Source organism: Haplochromis burtoni, unplaced genomic scaffold (assembly GCF_018398535.1).
Source record: "Haplochromis burtoni strain Fernald_Lab_line unplaced genomic scaffold, NCSU_Asbu1 Contig_16, whole genome shotgun sequence".
Classification (NCBI taxonomy): Eukaryota; Metazoa; Chordata; class Actinopteri; order Cichliformes; family Cichlidae; genus Haplochromis; species Haplochromis burtoni.
This window is the reverse complement of record NW_024582377.1, coordinates 3,904,281-3,922,337: the sequence shown is the minus strand read 5'-3', so window position 1 is coordinate 3,922,337 and position 18,057 is coordinate 3,904,281. Positions and strand designations below refer to the sequence as shown.

Sequence of the window (18,057 nt, the reverse complement as noted above, 5' to 3'; positions counted from 1 at the left end):
AGTTGGACAGTTCGGGGTTACTCAACCCTGAGTATCGTTTTTCACTCTGAGTTTTCTAAACCAGCTTCCTGAAATAGGGCCCTGCACAGCAACTCCAGGATTAGACTATTTATGGACACCTGGGGGAGTAGTTGTTCCTGCCATACTATTTCCTAGTGTGCCAATAGGAAGCATGCATAGGTCACATGGTTTCTTGAAGCAAAAACAAATTGTCGAAAGAATCGCATAAATTTTTTTTGTTGTGTTCACTAAAGTCTTTGAGTGCTTAAAACTCACAATAATTGACAGATTTTCAGCACAGAGACATATGGGTGAAATTTGAGCTTTCAGGCTTTTCTTGATTTAGCAATACAGGGGCTGTGCGGGAATGCAGTACATGACAAGCCTGAAAACAATAAAGGGTTTTAAGGCTTCCTACCTGCTTTCAGATTCTTCACAGTATCACAGAGGTGAACGAGAACTCTTCTGTCCACGGCCTCATCGTTCAGCTGCCTTTAGATTCAGTCCATGAAATTGACACAGAGAAGGTCACGAACTCCGTGGCCCCAGAGAAGGACGTAGATGGGTAAGAACAGCAACACAAAAAAGTGTGATAATTTCAGAGTTACAGCAAGTACTGTTTTTAGTTTACAGAAACAAAATAACTGTTGTGCTCATAAACAGTAATTAAATTTGTCCAACAAGCAGATGCATTGTAATAAACTTAGATTTAAGCCTTTAAAAATACATTAAAGAGATTGGTTGTCCCACCATCATGAATACAGTGGCTGAGATGGTCAATGTGGTTCTGTCTAATCTCGTCTTACGTATGTTGTTATAGGGTACACACGAACTACACGAAAAGCGGAGATGTTCATGTGCCATGGAGGCAAATTTTTATTGTCTGTACCTTCAAACCCAAGATATGAAGTATCATACCTATTTTATATGATTTGCGAAGGGGTCCCCTCCACCAAACAAAACAGAAAGCTGCAAGACAAACCCTTTGGATAAACTGTCATCCTCTTCTTATTCACCTCACGCCTCATCTCCTGAACAGATGTCAGGCCTGTAAAACATGCAGAAGTTTATAAAATTCTTATTTATTCCTGATAGTGTTAGGAATACTTATTCTCAGCAGATTACACATGTGACACTCCTGTCTCCGGACAGTTGACAACGAGACAGCTAAGCAAAAACAGCTAAGCACAAACGAACATTATGCCAACTAAGGTAGGTTTGATTATCTTAAAAAGTCCACTTTCCCTCTGGTAAACGGTGTGATTACGTTCTCACATCGTATGATAGTTTGAATGCAACAATGTTCAGTCTTCCGAGAAAGTTTCACTAATAGCAGCAAACAGCAGTGTTGCAACCCCAACAGCTCGCCTCACTGAGCCTTATTGACTTGTATCGAACTCCTTTCACAAAGTTTTACAGCCTCTTCTTGATTAAATAGCACATATTTAGAGCTGAGGGAAACCGCAAACTAACAACTCGCTGCAGAGGAAAAGTTTGTCCACAGTTGTTTGTCCTACAGTGGCCACCGTAGCTATAGTATACACTGTAGTATAGCAGTGATATTTTACACACTGTACCTTTAAAAAGCTTTCAGATTGATGGGTATCTTCAGGTTACAGTGATTTGTACATTCTTGTGTGTTTACAGACTGACCAGCATAAATGCGGGGAAGCTGTCCCGTGGGGATCTGGGCAACTGCCTCATCCCCTGCACGCCAAATGGCTGCATGGAGTTAATCAAACAGACGGGTAAACAAAATCTCTAATAACCCTGAAAAAACTGCAGTCAGTTACAATGATGTTACAATGTGTAAATATATCAAAAGTAACAACAATCTGTTTATGACGCTTCTCTACAGGCGTTTCTGTGGCAGGGAAGAGAGCGGTCGTGATTGGGCGCAGTAAGATTGTGGGCGCACCCATGCATGATTTGCTGCTGTGGAATCACGCCACCGTCACCACCTGCCACTCTAAAACCGTCGATCTTGCTGCAGAGGTAACACAGAGAAACACAAGTGTCATTAGGCTTTTTTGAGACACACAGAGGTATAAACAACAGCACAGTAGGCAGATAAAGAGCAGCTGTTTAAAGCAGCCGATTCTTAATACTGACGTTCTCATTTGATCTTAGCTGGCAAATGAAACTTTTTCACAACTTGTTATATGAGGAGCCTAATTAAATATTTTAGTCTGTTAACTGCCCCAATTATTCTAACTTAACAGTTTATGACATCATAGGAACTACAGATCTCTACTGCCTGCAGTATAAACACTAATTCACGTGTTCCCTTATTTATTCCTCTAGCATCATTGCTTAAAATCCAGTTTCTTCATTTATAAACATTCATCGTTTATCCCTCCCTGTTTCTGTCTAGGTGGGTAGAGCAGACATCCTGGTTGTTGGTATCGGAAAAGCAGAGATGGTAAAAGGAGAGTGGATCAAGAAAGGAGCAGTGGTCATTGACTGTGGCATCAACCACGTTATAGGTATTAATGCGGTCATGGTGCATTGTATTTCCTTTTGAGATAATCAGCAGATGCATGGGTCAACTGGAGTCTCTTTTTCAGATGAGACTAAATCCAGCGGAAAGCGTGTTGTGGGCGACGTCCATTTTCAATCAGCCAAAGAACAGGCCGGCTTCATCACCCCTGTGCCTGGTGGAGTGGGACCTATGACTGTGGCCATGCTGATGGCGGTAAGGCCCATTCGGACACCTGAGAGTTGATCAAGTTTAATTAAGAGTTTGATTTTTTTTTTTCTCAAACTTTTCTTTCTTTTGTTTTCTTATCACGTTTACTTGTTTAGAACACCGTGCTGAGTGCAAAGCGCTTCCTGGAGAGCCATCAGGCAGGAAAGTGGAACATTTCTTACACCAGACTCAATCTCCGAAAGCCAGTGCCAAGGTTTGCCTCCTTATCATAATCATAACCATGCTGTTCATTAACTTGATGCAGAAGCCCAATCCTCGCTGTCTTGCTGAAGAAGCTAATTTTCTTTTTCCCTTTTGTTATCCCACAGTGACATAGTGATTTCTCGCTCCTGCGCAGCCAAGTCCATTGACAGTCTGGCCAGAGAAGTGGGATTGTTTTCTGATGAAGTAGAGCTCTATGGCAAGACTAAGGCAAAGGTCCAGCTGACTATCATCAAGCGCCTTCAGTCCCTGCCAGATGGAAAATATGTAGTGGTCACTGGGTATGTTAAATAAAAGTGCAGACTGTAGACAAAATCTTATTTCAAGATACTGAAGTTCTCAGTTTGTGGAAGTAGAAGTTATTCAAATTGGCAGACTGTTTACATCTGTAGTTCAAAAATCCCCAAGTTAACTAAAGCTATCAGCAGAATGTTAAGAGAGAAACACTTTCTTAACATTTCTCAACACAGATTTTTTGGCTTGTTGTCCTAAAAATCACTTTAAGAGAGATCTGGGGCCCGTTCTTCGTACCTCGCTTACTACATCCAAGATCAAATCATCGCGCCAACTTTGAGCTCGCTATTCCGGTTCTCCGAACACACCTGTTGTTGACGATTAGTACTAGCTGGATGAAGTAATGTGAGATCACTGGGTGGCTTAACAGGGGCTACGCATCGATAGTAGAAACATTGATCGGCAACCCTTTGATTGGTCGGCGAAAATGTCGAAGGAGCGCGCTCAGTATTTTTCGGCAGCAGAGCAAGAACTCTTGAGTGAGGGATTTCAGGAGTTTCAGAGTTTAATTAAAACGCAAGGGAACACTGCAAAGGCTGCAAAAGCAAGGAGAGAGGGCTGGCAGAAAGTTGCTGACAAATTAAACTCGTAAGTAATTTTAATAATAATAATAATGGAGTGGATTTATATAGCGCTTTTCAAGGCACCCAAAGCGCTTTACAATGCCACTATTCATTCACTCTCACATTCACACACTGGTGGAGGCAGCTACGGTTGTAGCCACAGCTGCCCTGGGGCAGACTGACAGAAGCCAGGCTGCCATATCGCACCATCGGCCCCTCTGGCCAACACCAGTAGGCGGTAGGGTAAATTTATTATATTACATTATATCCTCTTTCACATTAGAGCCACAACAGGACCCACTAGAACATGGGAACAAGTAAAAGTGAAATATAAGAATATTCTACAGAATGGTAATATTTATCACTTATATTGCTTTTACGTCTCTTGGAAAGAGACCCTGAAATAATCTGTTTGTTTATAACAGCAACCAAGAAAAGGGCAGAGCAAAAAAAGACAGGTGGTGGTCCTGCACCCCCTCGTCAACAAGTTGGTTAAGTGAATAATACCCTCACGGGAATATCGATATCTCTCAATGAGCACACTGTCGCGCTGAGCTAAAGGATCCTGTCTGTCCCGCAATATACGCTGAATTCTGAGGACTCTCCTTATCAATCTTGCACCTTCCGCAATGGGCTGCTCGCGTATACGGACAGGACATGGCTGCGACAGGCTTCCCAAATCCACCTTCGCTTTTATAGCCGTGGTCTCTCATCTTGATTACACGAAGTAATTTACTATTACTACTCTAAAATATGAATTACATCTGAAATAATCAAATACATGAAATAGAATGATTAATAGTACATTTCCCTTTTTTAGGAAATGACCTGTATGTATCTGTATGGAATCAATAAAAGGATCAAATACTGCATTATCTTTAGTTACATTGATAATATTTATGTATGGTAACACAGTGGTAAAATATCGCTGTTGCTTTTGTATAAATGAAGCGGACATACCTGAGTGGCCGCGATCTAATCCTGTTTACATAAAGTAAACCTGCTCCCGAGCAGGTTTACGCTTACGGCTCTGTTGCTATGACAGCAAGTCCCGGATGAGCTTCGGGGAACCGAACGATCCAGGATCACGCGAAATCGTCAACAATCTAATCCAGCTAACTTACTTAGCGAGGTACGAAGAACGGACCCTTGCTCAAGTTGAACTCAACTCAGGCTAGGTTTGATGTTTATGTAATACCATTTCATGCCACAAGATGGCGCAGTGAGGCAGTATGACCCTAATTTAACTACACATGTCAATTAAGACACCTTTGTATTTGCAATGGTGGTCTGCAGAATCCACTCATAAAACTCCCATCGTATGGTCATGAAAGTTTTTGTTATATTTTTGCAAATGTAAAAAAAAAAAAATCAACCAACCAACCAAAAAAACAACAACAAAAAAAAAACGCTTAAAGTGACTGAGATGAAGCTATTTGTCAAAGAGAACACTATATTTTGCCTTTGAGGGCTTTGGGCATACATGTTGACAACATTTTGTGTTTGCAGCATTACTCCCACGCCTCTGGGTGAAGGTAAGAGCACCACAACCATCGGTCTGGCACAAGCCATGGGTGCTCACATGAAGCTCAATGTGTTTGCTTGTGTCCGACAGCCTTCTCAGGGACCCACATTCGGCATTAAAGGTGAGTTTCGAAAGAGTGTAAACTCAGGAGATGTTGCCCATGTTTACTACAGGGACATATTCATGTATGTTTTATTTCTTTCTTTATCCTTTTGTTTGCAGGCGGTGCTGCAGGAGGTGGATATTCTCAAGTTATTCCAATGGAAGAGGTACAGCATCGCTTTTCTGACACTGTGCTTTTTTTTTCCTAAAAGTTCAAAGAAAGCAAAATATTTAATTGATTATTTTGATTTTTCAGTTTAATCTCCATCTCACCGGTGACATTCATGCCATCACAGCTGCCAATAACTTGGTGGCTGCTGCTGTCGATGCCCGCATATTCCATGAAGCAACACAATCTGATAAGGTGGGTTCTCATTTCTGTCATTGGTGTATAAAAAGTACACTTCCTCTAACTTATCTAATGAGTCACCACTATAATCCATCTCTGCCTGTGAATATCTAGGCTCTGTATAACCGTTTGGTGCCACTCAGTGGAGGAGAGAGGACGTTCTCCCCGATCCAGATCAACAGACTCAAAGTAAATGATCAAGTTGCAGCACGTGTAAGCTTTGATTTAGATGTGCACAGGTCACTTCTGACACCGAGGTTTTCTTCTTTGGTTTAGAAACTGGGAATACAGAAGACGGAGCCCTCTGCTCTCACTGAGGAGGAGATCAACCGCTTTGCCCGCCTGGACATCGACCCAAGCTCTGTTACCTGGCAGAGAGGTATGAACAGCACAGAGGTCTCCGCCTCAGCAGGTCTGCTGTGAGTGTATTGTGCGTCTTATACAAATACTTATGATGTCCTTCTGTTTCACTTCAGTGCTGGATACCAATGATCGATTCCTGAGGAAGATCACTATCGGCCAGTCGCCCACTGAAAAGGGATACACAAGAGAGGTAAAGTTGATTATTCTCTAAAGGTGGCAAATTTCTTTCATGGTATCATAAAGCATCATGAAATATACAGAAAGCAGTTGAACCTTTGAGGAAAAGTTGGTTTAATAAACTTAGTTTTAGTGCTGCTTTGCATGACTGGACTGTTGTGTCCTCCAGGCCCAGTTTGACATCACTGTGGCCAGCGAAATCATGGCGGTGCTCGCCCTCACCAGCAGCCTGGAGGATATGCGGCAGCGCCTGGCTAAGATGGTCGTAGCCACCAGTCGGAGGGGAGATCCCATCACCACCGAGGATCTGGTGAGTGTCGTAAACCCTCCGCTGTGACATGACGTCATGCAGCGTAAGTGCTGTGATAATGATATTCATGAAAGTGATGGATTTTTCTCTGTAGGGCGTGAGTGGCGCTCTGACTGTGCTGATGAAAGATGCCATCAAGCCAAACCTGATGCAGACGTTGGAGGTGGGTGAAACACGGTGCCCATGCTAATCCATGCAGCTCCTTTGCAGCATGACCACGTTAAAAGCATTTCTGTGTAGTTCAGGTCGTTTGATATTGTTGTTTATCAAACTGCTGTTAGTTGTTTTTTTTTTGTTTTTTTTACTTGCATTAATGAGTAATTTGGATCCACAGGGGACTCCTGTGTTTGTTCATGCTGGCCCCTTTGCCAACATTGCCCACGGAAACTCATCAATCCTGGCTGATAAAATTGCTTTGAAGCTGGTTGGACCTGAGGGCTTTGTAGGTAAGCTGAATAGAATCAGTTTGAGCTTTTTTTTAACAGGGTTAGCTTATATTGTAGATGTTAATTGTAAAAGTGATGGAGTCCATGTAATGTCAGTGGATAATAGTAGTCAGTAGTCCTGATGACTTGGGTTCTGATATACTTTCCTGTTTGTGTCACTTATGTGCAACAGTGACAGAAGCTGGCTTTGGTGCTGACATCGGCATGGAGAAGTTCTTCAACATCAAGTGCCGCTACTCGGGCCTGAGGCCTCATGTTGTGGTGTTGGTGGCGACCATCCGAGCTCTAAAGATGCATGGAGGAGGACCAACAGTAAGTTTCCCCCTGGCCCTGGTGCCACTCCTCAGTTCATTCACTCTGTGAGACGAGCTGTGTTAGCTCAATTCCCACTTTATTGCATTTGGCTGCTCCTCGTAAATAGAAGATTTTAGCAGAATATGGGTGGGTGTTAATTGCCAGAGTTATGCCCGAGAATACCAAGTGAGAGAGAGAGAGAGCCCCTCTCTTTGAGATCTTATAGAGCCAAGAGTTGAAATGGGGCATTTAGCACAGTGCGAATTGGGAGCTGTTGGCTAATAAACGATTACTTGTGCACAAAATGGGGAACGTTCAATATGAGAATCCACTACTGTAACAATGCGTGTATGATGAGATCAAGCCTTTAAACCCACTTTAAACAAATTTATTTTAAAAGAAAAAAAGCCCCACCAGAGCATTTTCACTTGTCTACAATTTTAAATGTTCACAATTTTCCATTTCCGGAAGACAATTTCAGCACAATTGTCCACAAAATTATGTTTAATCTTTAAATTAAGCATCTTAGTAATCATTAAGAATAAAACACATGGAGGATTACAATAGTCACTGCTGATTACAATTTGAGGATTTATTGAATTAACTAAAACATTTCACATTTCTCTTGTCTCTTTTGTTTAGGTCACTGCTGGGATGCCACTGCCTAAGGAATATGTGGAAGAGGTAATGGAAAAGAATGTGCCAAAACAGTGATAATATTCTTCTAAGGTGCTTTTGATAACATTGTTTATTTATTAGTTTGTGCAGAATGCTTGAGCCACGTCTGCCTACTTTGTTAATCACATTTGATGCAAGCTTTTCAACCTTTAAAACTTTGCATAACCTTTTACTGAATGTGTTTGTGTACCTCTATGTAGAACTTTAATCTGCTGGAGAAGGGCTGCAACAACATGAGGAAGCAGATCGAAAATGCAAAGCACTTTGGTGTGCCTGTGGTGGTAGCAGTGAATGCTTTCAAGTAAGTGATGGATGGTAATTTAAAAAAAGAATAATAGAATAACATATATAAGAATGTGCACATATGTGGAAAGCATGTTTTTTTTATTTTATTTTTGTTCATTCATTTGTTGTGCAGGACAGACACGGAGGCTGAGCTGGACTTGGTGTGCACCTTGGCTAAATCTGCAGGAGCATTTGATGCTGTGCGATGCTCTCACTGGGCCGAGGGTGGCGCTGGTGCTGTGGCACTTGGCGAGGCCGTCCAGAAGGCCTCTAGCGCCCCCAGCAACTTCAAGTTCCTGTATGATTTGGACGTAAGGGCTCCGAACTTAATTTTCACCAGTCACTTTTTTAAAACAACACATGATCTGCTTATTTATGACTTAAAATATCTATCTTTGATTCCACTTTAGCTTCCTATTGCTGATAAGATTCGAATAATTGCTCAGAAGATCTATGGAGCAGATGATATTGAGCTTCTGCCTGAGGCCCAACACAAGGTGGCGCTCTACACCAAGCAGGTGAACATCCCTCAGCTGTTGTTTCCTGTCCTGTCAGGCCTGTTTGTTGGCGTCTGCTGTCAGTTGAGATCAATACAATTAAACAGAGCAGAGAGAATAAACCTTTGTAAAGATCCTTCTTTTTTGCCTCTCCTTCAGGGATTCGCGAATCTTCCAGTTTGCATGGCAAAGACCCACCTGTCACTGTCACATGAAGCAGAAAAGAAAGGTGTGCCCAAAGGATTCATCCTGCCAATCAGAGACATCAGAGCCAGTGTGGGCGCTGGCTTTCTGTTCCCGTTGGTTGGCACAGTAAGCTCTAATTCATTTCCCTTCTTTCTGCACCGCAAAAAGTTGATTCTGTTCATCTGGACGTTTTCAGTTGCTCCTTGTCCAGGATGTTACATCCTCATCATTGAAAGAGTGTCCACTGGCCTGCAGGTCTAAATAGACTGCAGAGTCCTGGTCTGACGAGTTAGCTCTTCTGTGTTGTGCCATCCTCTTAGCCAGAGGTTGTTTGGTTTCCCTGATGTATAAATCCTGGCAATCCTCCTGGCACAGTGTACACTACATTACTCTGTTTGTGCCGGGGTACCTGATCCTTGGGGTGGATTCATTTTTGGTGCAGCGTGTTTTGGCGTTTAAAAGCCGCAGAGGCACTGTGTTTAGAGAAAATTCATCTCAACTGTTCTGATACTCCTGACACGTAGGGTTTTTACTTAGGCAACAGTTGTCCTTCTCTTCTAGATCTGCTGGAGCTTTCTTTAGGTGCCTACCTAGCTTTGACAAATCTCCAGCTGGGATAACCAAATTTACTCCAGTGGAAATGACCTCACAACCCACTGTTCGTCAGTGGTGCTAGTTACAGTCATTATGCAAATGCACGGTTTATAAAGTTGGGGAAACCTGCAGTCAGGTCAGACTGAAGAAGTCACTTGGATGAGTGACGTAATTTTCTCTCCCACTATAAATGCCACATCCAGATGAACAGAATCAACTTTTTGGGATTTACTTACCTGGACGATTGAGCATGCATCAAGACTTCCTTCTGTAGTTTCATCCCATCTCTAACCGGATCTAGATGAAGCCTTTTCTACACCCACATGTTTTATTATTAGCTGCATCATGGAAATAACTAACAAAATAATAATAATAACTAACAAAAACGCTGTTAGCCTCCTTGTGGAAATGGTAAGAAGAAAAAGCATTGAAAGCTCAACTGGGATTAATTTGACATAATTCAGCAGATTGAACCGAGATACTCTATTTTGAAAAGCGGGATCTATCATCCCTTGCATTTCAAGTAGAAAATGTTTGTGTGTGTTTGCAACATGCGTGCATTCAGTGTTATAGTAAACCAGTGCAACCTGTATTCCTGCTGCATACAGTTCATTTATACAGATAGTTTCTCACAGTTTTTTTCCCTATGAAGCTACTGTGAAGTAGGAAACCCTTCTCAAAAAGTAATAAGAAAATGCAATTTTATGCAGATTTCAAAAACCTTTGGTTCTGAAAAAAAGAAGTGCAATATCAGCACAAAATAATGTTTATATTCAATAACTAAAAAAGTTGTAAAATGGACCCTTTATATAAATAGACATTCAGAGTGGAAAGCAGTGCAAATAAATGCAAACACGGCTTCATGACACTCATCTTTTGTCAAGATGGATGTCAGTGTAAGCTGTTTTTATCACATTTAAGCTGAGACTGAATTCTGTGTAATTTATATAAAACACTTAACACAAGTATAAAAAAAGGTGTTTTTTTTGTTGTTGTTTTTTAGTTCATTTCGTTTGAACCACGGATCTGTTTAGCGTGCAACACAGTTTTCTTTTTCCAAAGTTAAACTTGAGTCTATCCATTGTACAGTCAGATTGAAAACGCATAGACGTCCGAGCTCCATATACCGGTTGTTAACCTTAATGTAGGGATGCTTTACAAACATTCAGAGATGAGCTTACACACTTAATTCACTTCTCTGGGATAGCTTGCTCGGAGATGAAATGCTGGTTTGGCAGCATGCAGCGAGGCTCCTGATGCTTTCAGTGTAAAGTAACTCCAGACCGCCGACAGGTCTCGCACGCAACAGCCGCTCTATCACGTGACGCATACTGCTTCGACTTGTTAAGGTCACGACCTGGGTTGCGCCATGTAGCAAGTTTTGCAAGGTGCTTTTGTGATAATTAATGGATCGGGTTACATTTTCTATTTGCCCCTGATATCCGATCCAGTAATCTTAAGTCTGGATTGGACTGATACCGATACCGTATATCAGATTGGTCCATCCCTTGTTTTTTCCACCAAATATTCTCACCCAGAGGCTTTTATTAGGAAGTAACAATATGATTAATAAAAAAACACAACAAAAAATGTGAACTGCGAACAATATAAACACCTTTGTTTGGTAACTGACTTCAATCGTTTAACCAGGGGCCCGTTCTTCGTACGTCGCTTACTACATCCAAGACCAAATCATCGCGCTAACCGTGAGCTCGCTAATCCGGTTCTCCGAACACACCTGTTGTTGACGATTAGTACAGCTGGATGAAGTAATGTGAGATCACTGGGTGGCTTAACAGGGGCTACGCATCGATAGTAGAAACATTGATCGGCAACCCTTTGATTGGTCGGCGAAAATGTCGAAGGAGCGCGCTCAGTACTTTTCGGCAGCAGAGCAAGAACTCTTGAGTGAGGGATTTCAGGAGTTTCAGAGTTTAATTAAAACGCAAGGGAACACTGCAAAGGCTGCAAAAGCAAGGAGAGAGGGCTGGCAGAAAGTTGCTGACAAATTAAACTCGTAAGTAATTTAATAATAATAATAATAATGGAGTGGATTGATATAGCGCTTTTCAAGGCACCCAAAGCGCTTTACAATGCCACTATTCAGTCACTCTCACATTCACACACTGGTGGAGGCAGCTACGGTTGTAGCCACAGCTGCCCTGGGGCAGACTGACAGAAGCCAGGCTGCCATATCGCGCCATCGGCCCCTCTGGCCAACACCAGTAGGCGGTAGGGTAGATTTATCATATCACACTATATTATCCAATATTATATTACATTATATTATATTATAATATGTTATATTATATCCCCTTTCACATTAGAGCCACAACAGGACCCACTAGAACATGGGAACAAGTAAAAGTGAAATATAAGAATATTCTACAGAATGGTAATATTTATCACTTATATTGCTTTTGTCTCTTGGAAAGAGACCCTGAAATAATCTGTTTGTTTATAACAGCAACCAAGAAAAGGGCAGAGCAAAAAAAGACAGGTGGTGGTCCTGCACCCCCTCGTCAACAAGTTGGTTAAGTAAATAATACCCTCACGGGAAAATCGATATCTCTCAATGAGCACACTGTCGCGCTGAGCTAAAGGATCCTGTCTGTCCCGCAATATACGCTGAATTCTGAAAACTCTCCTTATCAATCTTGCACCTTCCGCAATGGGTGCTCGCGTATACGGACAGGACATGGCTGCGACAGGCTTCCCAAATCCACCTTCGCTTTTATAGCCGTGGTCTCTCATCTTGATTACACGAAGTAATTTACTAATTACTACTCTGAAATATGAATTACATCTGTAATAATCACATACATGTAATAGAATGTTAATAGTACATTTCCCTTTTTTAGGAAATGACCTGTATGTATCTGTGTGACATCAATAACAGGATCAAGTGCTGCATTATCTTTAGTTACATTGATGTTATTTATTTATGGTGAAACAGTGGTGGAATATCGCTGTTGCTTTCGTATAAATGAAGCGGACATACCTGCGTGGCCGCGATCTAATCCTGTTTACATAAAGTAAGCCTGCTCCCGAGCAGGTTTACGCTTACGGCTCTGTTGCTATGACAGCAAGTCCCGGATGAGCTTCGGGGAACCGAACGATCCAGGATCACGCGAAATCGTCAACAATCTAATCCAGCTAACTTACTTAGCGAGGTACGAAGAACGGGCCCCAGGTCATCATTGATCACACTGCTTGACAAAAAAATGTTTTGTTTATTACTGGGACATTCAGAGAAGCTCTTAGTCTAGTTTCTTACTCTGATTTCAGATCTGCAATCGTATTCAAACTTATGTCACTGACGTTTCTAGCCAGTCAATCTAGTTATCCTTGGATACTTGGAACATCATAACTAAAAAGAAAATGGGGTATGCTACACTAACATTGTTTTCAGATTTGGAGTTGGCAAGTAAAAGTTGTTGAGGGGCAGGTTTAAAAAAAAAAAAAAAAAAATCAATAAAACTAAAGCTCCACTCTTTCTCTTTTGGTTTATCCTAGATGCCCACCATCCCTGGCCTCCCCACTCGGCCTTGTTTCTATGACATCGACCTGGACCCCGAGACCGAACAGGTCAATGGACTCTTCTGAGAGAAAAAAAAACAGGTCCTCACACCCTTTGATGGTACGAAACATAGTTAAGACATAAAGCCATGCAGCAGAGTGCATCATCAGCAGATCATAACTGTTTCATTCTTAATGTGTAGACATTAACCCATCAGTCCTCTGAGCGCCAAAGAAATGTGAAGAAGAACCAACTGGAAGCACCTCAAACTCGTCTGCTGTTTTTGTTGTTTCTCATATTAACACTGATGTCTGTAAAGCTGCTGCTGATGGATCAGGACAGTCTTTCTCCCTTCTATCAGGCATGTGTTGTTCCGTTATATTGCTGACTGAACATGCACATTTCACATCTCAGATTGCCCAGGCTGTATTTACTAACTACTTGTGTATATTTTGTGAGCACCACACCAGAGGCATTTCCTTCAGTTCAGTCTTTAACAAGCTGTGCCCTTCGGATAAAGGTTTTATTACATAAGTAAGTCTTAACAAGAAATGCTGCCCTAAAACAAAATTATAATTTGTTTAATCCCATCTAATTGCATTTATAATGTCTCCTTTCTCTGTCTTTGTTTTAATTAACACTCGGTAACATTTTTTGAAAAGTCGCCATCATTGCTGTGAAGCTCACTGGCCATGTCATTGTAAAATCAGTGATTTCCTCATATCTGTGAAATAAAGGCTTTTAAAACAAAGCTGCATGTTCATTTTTTTTTTCCAGAGTTTAGTTATTTTCTGCCTTAAACACGCAGATCCTGAGGAGCATAGTGTACAGAGGTTGCCAACTTTCTGCAGAGTCAATTGTTACAGACCTCTAAACTTCATGTAGCCTAAAGATTAGCGCAACAACAGTGTGTAGAGAGCTTCATGGAATAGGTTTCCATGGCCAAGCGGCTGCATTCAAGTACAAAGCAAAGCAGTCATCATCATCAGAATTTTATGCTCCCAACTTTGTGGGAACAGTTTGTAAAACCAAAAACAGCAAAGCTATCAGAACCAACCCAAATCATGAGCCCTCCACCACCGTGCTGATATGCTGTATTTGGTTTCTGCCAACAACAAGTTTTCCATTATGACCAAACTTTCTTGTCTTTCTTAAGGACATTATTGCAACACTCCTGTGCCTTGTTAAGGTACATCTTTGCAAAGTGCTGCCATGATTTTTAATTTTTTTTAATAGAATAGACATTCTCCAGGCTACCCTTCCAAATAACCAGTACGTACTGTTATGGCCATATGAGGCCTGCAGATTTGAGATGTCGCTCTTGTTCCCTGAGTCTGACGTTGGGCTGAATTTGTTAGTAGATCCACTCCTGGGAACATTGTAGCACTGAGCTAACACACACCTCCATTCTCTAGATCAGCAAACTGCAAAAACATCTGCCTTTATAGAGTATTATCATAGTTACAGATAATCACTTAAGCAGCCTCGCCTCTGTCAGTGCGCCCCAGGGTGGCTGTGGCTACAATGTAGCTGCCATCACCAGTGTGTGAATGTGTGCGTGAATGGGTGGATGACTGGATATGTAAAGCGCTTTGGGGTCCTTAGGGACTAGTAAAGCGCTATATAAATACAGGCCATTTACCATTTAATCAGTTCAATTAGCAGCTCTTGGCTACTACTCCCCCTCTTTATTCCTAGGGAAGCAGTAAGGGTGCACTTAACATTTTAAAGGACTGCACAGAACACTGTGAAAACTTTGTATTTCTTCAATATTCCAGTTTAAAGTCATGTAAATGAATTGGAGGTAAAGTCAGTATTCCAGGAGGATATTGGAGGAATTTGTAAGACTACAGAGGAACATGTTGTAGCTAATAACAGCAAAACCCATGCCAAATGATAAGTTTGTAGCTTGAACCTATTCGCTGGAACGTTGAAGACAATATAATTACACAGCAAAAGCATTGAACACCAAGTAGGCAAAGTTCTTCTTGTTACTCATGCATGAGGGAGACCTGCCTGGAGCCAAGTGTCGTTCCACCACTTGACCTCCGTCAGACTCTCAGCCAGGTTCCCCATAGCACTCCTTTTATTGTGCTTACATGAATATGCATAGGGTCATTAACATATGACGTCTACATACACACAAAGAGTACCTTGCCTGTGTGTGTGTGTGTGTGTGTGTGTGTGTGTGTGTGGTACTGCTGATCAAAGGGTCATATAACATGAAAGCACAAAAGCAAACATCCTTGGTCAGGAAGAGGGTAGTCTTCCCCTCACCCTAGATGGTTCACCCTAGATAACACGGTGAGGAAGTCCAGCAGTTCATCTAAACAAAAAGCACTTAGACTAGAACAGACGTAGCTACGTTAATCCTACCGTAAAACAATAAGACAAGGTACGACCTCTCTCGTGCTCCCAGAGTGCTCTCTAATGCACACAAAGTTTGCAGACTATCAAGGATCAAACCTCTACCAATCTGCAACTAATTATAAAACTCTAAGCATATATAAGTAAATATTTCTAAGCATAAATGACAATCAACAATACAAAACCTAACACCAAGAAAGTGTGGTAAGAGACTGCTAAGAGATTAGGAATAAAGAGCAAAAAAACAAGTGAGGATATTAATCAACCCTAGATATAAAAAAAACGAGGATCTTAAGAGAATTTATTTGGATGATGTCAGATAATCTCATTCCCCGGAGAACTACTGCCATGCTAAGAATAGCACAATGAGTAAGAAAATGTCAACTATTATACACAAACAATGAAGCATAGTAGAGGGAACTGCGCCATTCAACATGTGACTCATTGCAGTGCTGCAGATAATAACACAGCCATGAATGGGAAGCAAAATTTTATTTCACGCAGGACACATTGTTGCTAACGATGTCGCTGTTCTGGATAATTGATTCATAGATGTCTCTAATGGAGGTTTTTGAGCACAAATGGTAGACGATAAAAATGGACGAACACAGCTTTGTGCTGTCCATGTTGATTTCAATGTCAACAATTCACAGTGATGTTTCTTGCAGCAACTCTTTGATGCACTTTCCACAAGGATTGACAGGTTTTGCAATACTGTGGAGGTAATCAGGGAACCACACTGTGAGTAAAAAAGCAGCACACAACCGTTGCAATCATTCACTTCCAGAATGCTTAGTAAAATATTGCCTCTTATAATGTTTTTCTTTCTTTTTTAAATTTTACTTTCAGGACACTTTGGGACAGATTAAAGTGATCAGTTCTAGCACTTGGGCCACATTTTGTCCATAATTCTTTATAGCAATGCTAAGACTAAAAAACCAAAACCAAATGGGCTGCTGCAGTAGGTTTGACATGTTGCGCATTCAGAGAGGCTCTTCTGTAAACAGTGCTTCAGTTGAAACGAGTGTCTTCTGATTTGCTGTTGTCTTGAAGCTTGAAGAAGTCATTTTCAACTTTTGATCACTCCTTATTTATTCTGTATTTGGGCTATTCTCTGGCACATATTGTGTAACACTCTGTGTCACATTCAAAATCACTTAAATCACATCTTGATCCTCAGCTTAAACGTAAGCACTTCATTGGAGCAAGTTTAAATGCCTCGATGCATATAGTTGCTGCGATGTGAAAAGCAGTTAAACGTGTGTACCTGTGATGTTTGTGTTGTGGAAAAACAAAATGCCTTATTAATGGTTGTTTGTTGAAATATTTCTTGGCCAGGAAACATGAAATTTCACTATTAGATCATGTTAATGACTAAAATATGAAACTTTTAAATCAGATCAGGAACCACTGAAGACACCCATGCAAATTAAAGTGGTACTCTAGTGGCATACATAACCTTATAGAGCACCATTATTTATATTAGACTTACACACATTTTTAGTGCCTGGCTAACCTAAAATGTGTCCACAAACGAGAAGATTACCATGAAGATAGAACACGTTCAAGTGCAAATGACTTGATATGATTATTGCCATTTTTAGTTTTTGTTTTTGAGAATGACTAATTGTTATCAAAGCCCATTGATTTATCAGCAAACATTATTGAATTTCAGAAAGGATCCAACAGTTGTAATTGTAATACTTATGTGAATAAACAAGACAGTCTTCTTTCTGTATTAGTTTATTAGAGATATATCTGTCATTTTGCAGTCATCAGATAATGCTGATTCAGTGAATTCTTCATAATTTATTTAGGAACTTGTCCGCCCCCTCTTCCTTGTCCGCCTCCTCTTCCTTGTCCACCTCCTCTTCCACCTCCATGTCCATGTTCACCTCCTTTTCCATGCTTTTTCCCTTTCCCCTGTAAACAACCGTTAGAAAATTAAGTGATTAAAAACGTATTGTAACTCAGATGGCAGCAAACTTTCAATTCCAAAAGGCTGCTGAAGTTGTACCTTTCCTTTTCCTTCTCCCTGTAAGTGATAAAGACAAATAAACTCATGAATGCTACAATATTACAGAATCAACAGAGCAAAACAACAGAAAGCACATGTGAAACTTTTCTTACTCCTGATCCTTCTCCCTCTGATCCTGATCCTGATCCTTCCTCCTCATGAGGATATTTCTCTTCCTTCTTCTGACAGGAGAAAATTGCTTTATAAGTACATGTTTATAATGCTGTTTGTCCCAGGTGTAGAACAATCAAATGAAATAAAAGTACTTACTTCAGCTGCAGCTATAGTTGGAAACAAAAAACAAAGTAAGAAAAAAAATTAGATAAAGAGAAACCAAGCTTGATATGTGACTTTGCAAAAGAACAGGATAGATGACTGCGATCATAAGGCCACAACCAAAATTGAAAGCAGCTTTCAATAACAGAATTTAACAGAAAGGCAACTGCACAAATGGCACAAACAACACATGATATTTTCAGCTTAATCAGAGACTCACGGTCACTCATTTTGTCTTTTTAACAAGCGTTGTAGAAATTCTTTTTCTAAAAGAAATACAAAAGTTGAGAAAAATGAAACACT

General features: G+C 40.9%; 1 protein-coding gene and 1 long non-coding RNA gene across 4 annotated transcripts in view; one reads left to right on the top strand and one right to left on the bottom strand.

The window, feature by feature from the left end:
- Positions 1–13,845, top strand: part of mthfd1b (methylenetetrahydrofolate dehydrogenase (NADP+ dependent) 1b) — an 18,041-nt gene extending 4,196 nt beyond the window's left edge. The window contains exons 5-28 of one of the 2 annotated variants that reach the window (XM_005916961.3): positions 429–565; positions 1,648–1,748; positions 1,859–1,995; positions 2,375–2,486; positions 2,568–2,695; positions 2,806–2,903; positions 3,019–3,192; positions 5,278–5,414; positions 5,516–5,562; positions 5,652–5,759; positions 5,859–5,933; positions 6,021–6,123; positions 6,221–6,297; positions 6,454–6,594; positions 6,689–6,757; positions 6,929–7,040; positions 7,213–7,352; positions 7,977–8,018; positions 8,213–8,313; positions 8,431–8,608; positions 8,708–8,815; positions 8,954–9,106; positions 13,091–13,214; positions 13,297–13,845. In XM_005916961.3, coding sequence (XP_005917023.1) covers positions 429–565; positions 1,648–1,748; positions 1,859–1,995; positions 2,375–2,486; positions 2,568–2,695; positions 2,806–2,903; positions 3,019–3,192; positions 5,278–5,414; positions 5,516–5,562; positions 5,652–5,759; positions 5,859–5,933; positions 6,021–6,123; positions 6,221–6,297; positions 6,454–6,594; positions 6,689–6,757; positions 6,929–7,040; positions 7,213–7,352; positions 7,977–8,018; positions 8,213–8,313; positions 8,431–8,608; positions 8,708–8,815; positions 8,954–9,106; positions 13,091–13,180 — 2,568 coding nt within the window. In that variant the 3' untranslated portion in view covers positions 13,181–13,214; positions 13,297–13,845. Of the gene's footprint in view, positions 1–428; positions 566–1,647; positions 1,749–1,858; positions 1,996–2,374; positions 2,487–2,567; positions 2,696–2,805; positions 2,904–3,018; positions 3,193–5,277; positions 5,415–5,515; positions 5,563–5,651; positions 5,760–5,858; positions 5,934–6,020; positions 6,124–6,220; positions 6,298–6,453; positions 6,595–6,688; positions 6,758–6,928; positions 7,041–7,212; positions 7,353–7,976; positions 8,019–8,212; positions 8,314–8,430; positions 8,609–8,707; positions 8,816–8,953; positions 9,107–13,090 lie in introns of both variants that reach the window. The other variant, XM_005916960.3, reaches the window with a different exon arrangement.
- Positions 13,846–17,188: 3,343 nt separating this feature from the next.
- On the bottom strand, positions 17,189–18,057 carry LOC106633075. Of its 2 annotated transcripts, XR_006054057.1 has the most exons (5): positions 17,975–18,029; positions 17,749–17,759; positions 17,592–17,660; positions 17,479–17,496; positions 17,189–17,384 (listed from the first exon to the last, which is right to left on the bottom strand). It is a non-coding gene; the product is annotated as an uncharacterized LOC106633075 (long non-coding RNA). The 2 variants fall into 2 exon arrangements; XR_006054056.1 differs by having other exon boundaries at positions 17,749–18,057.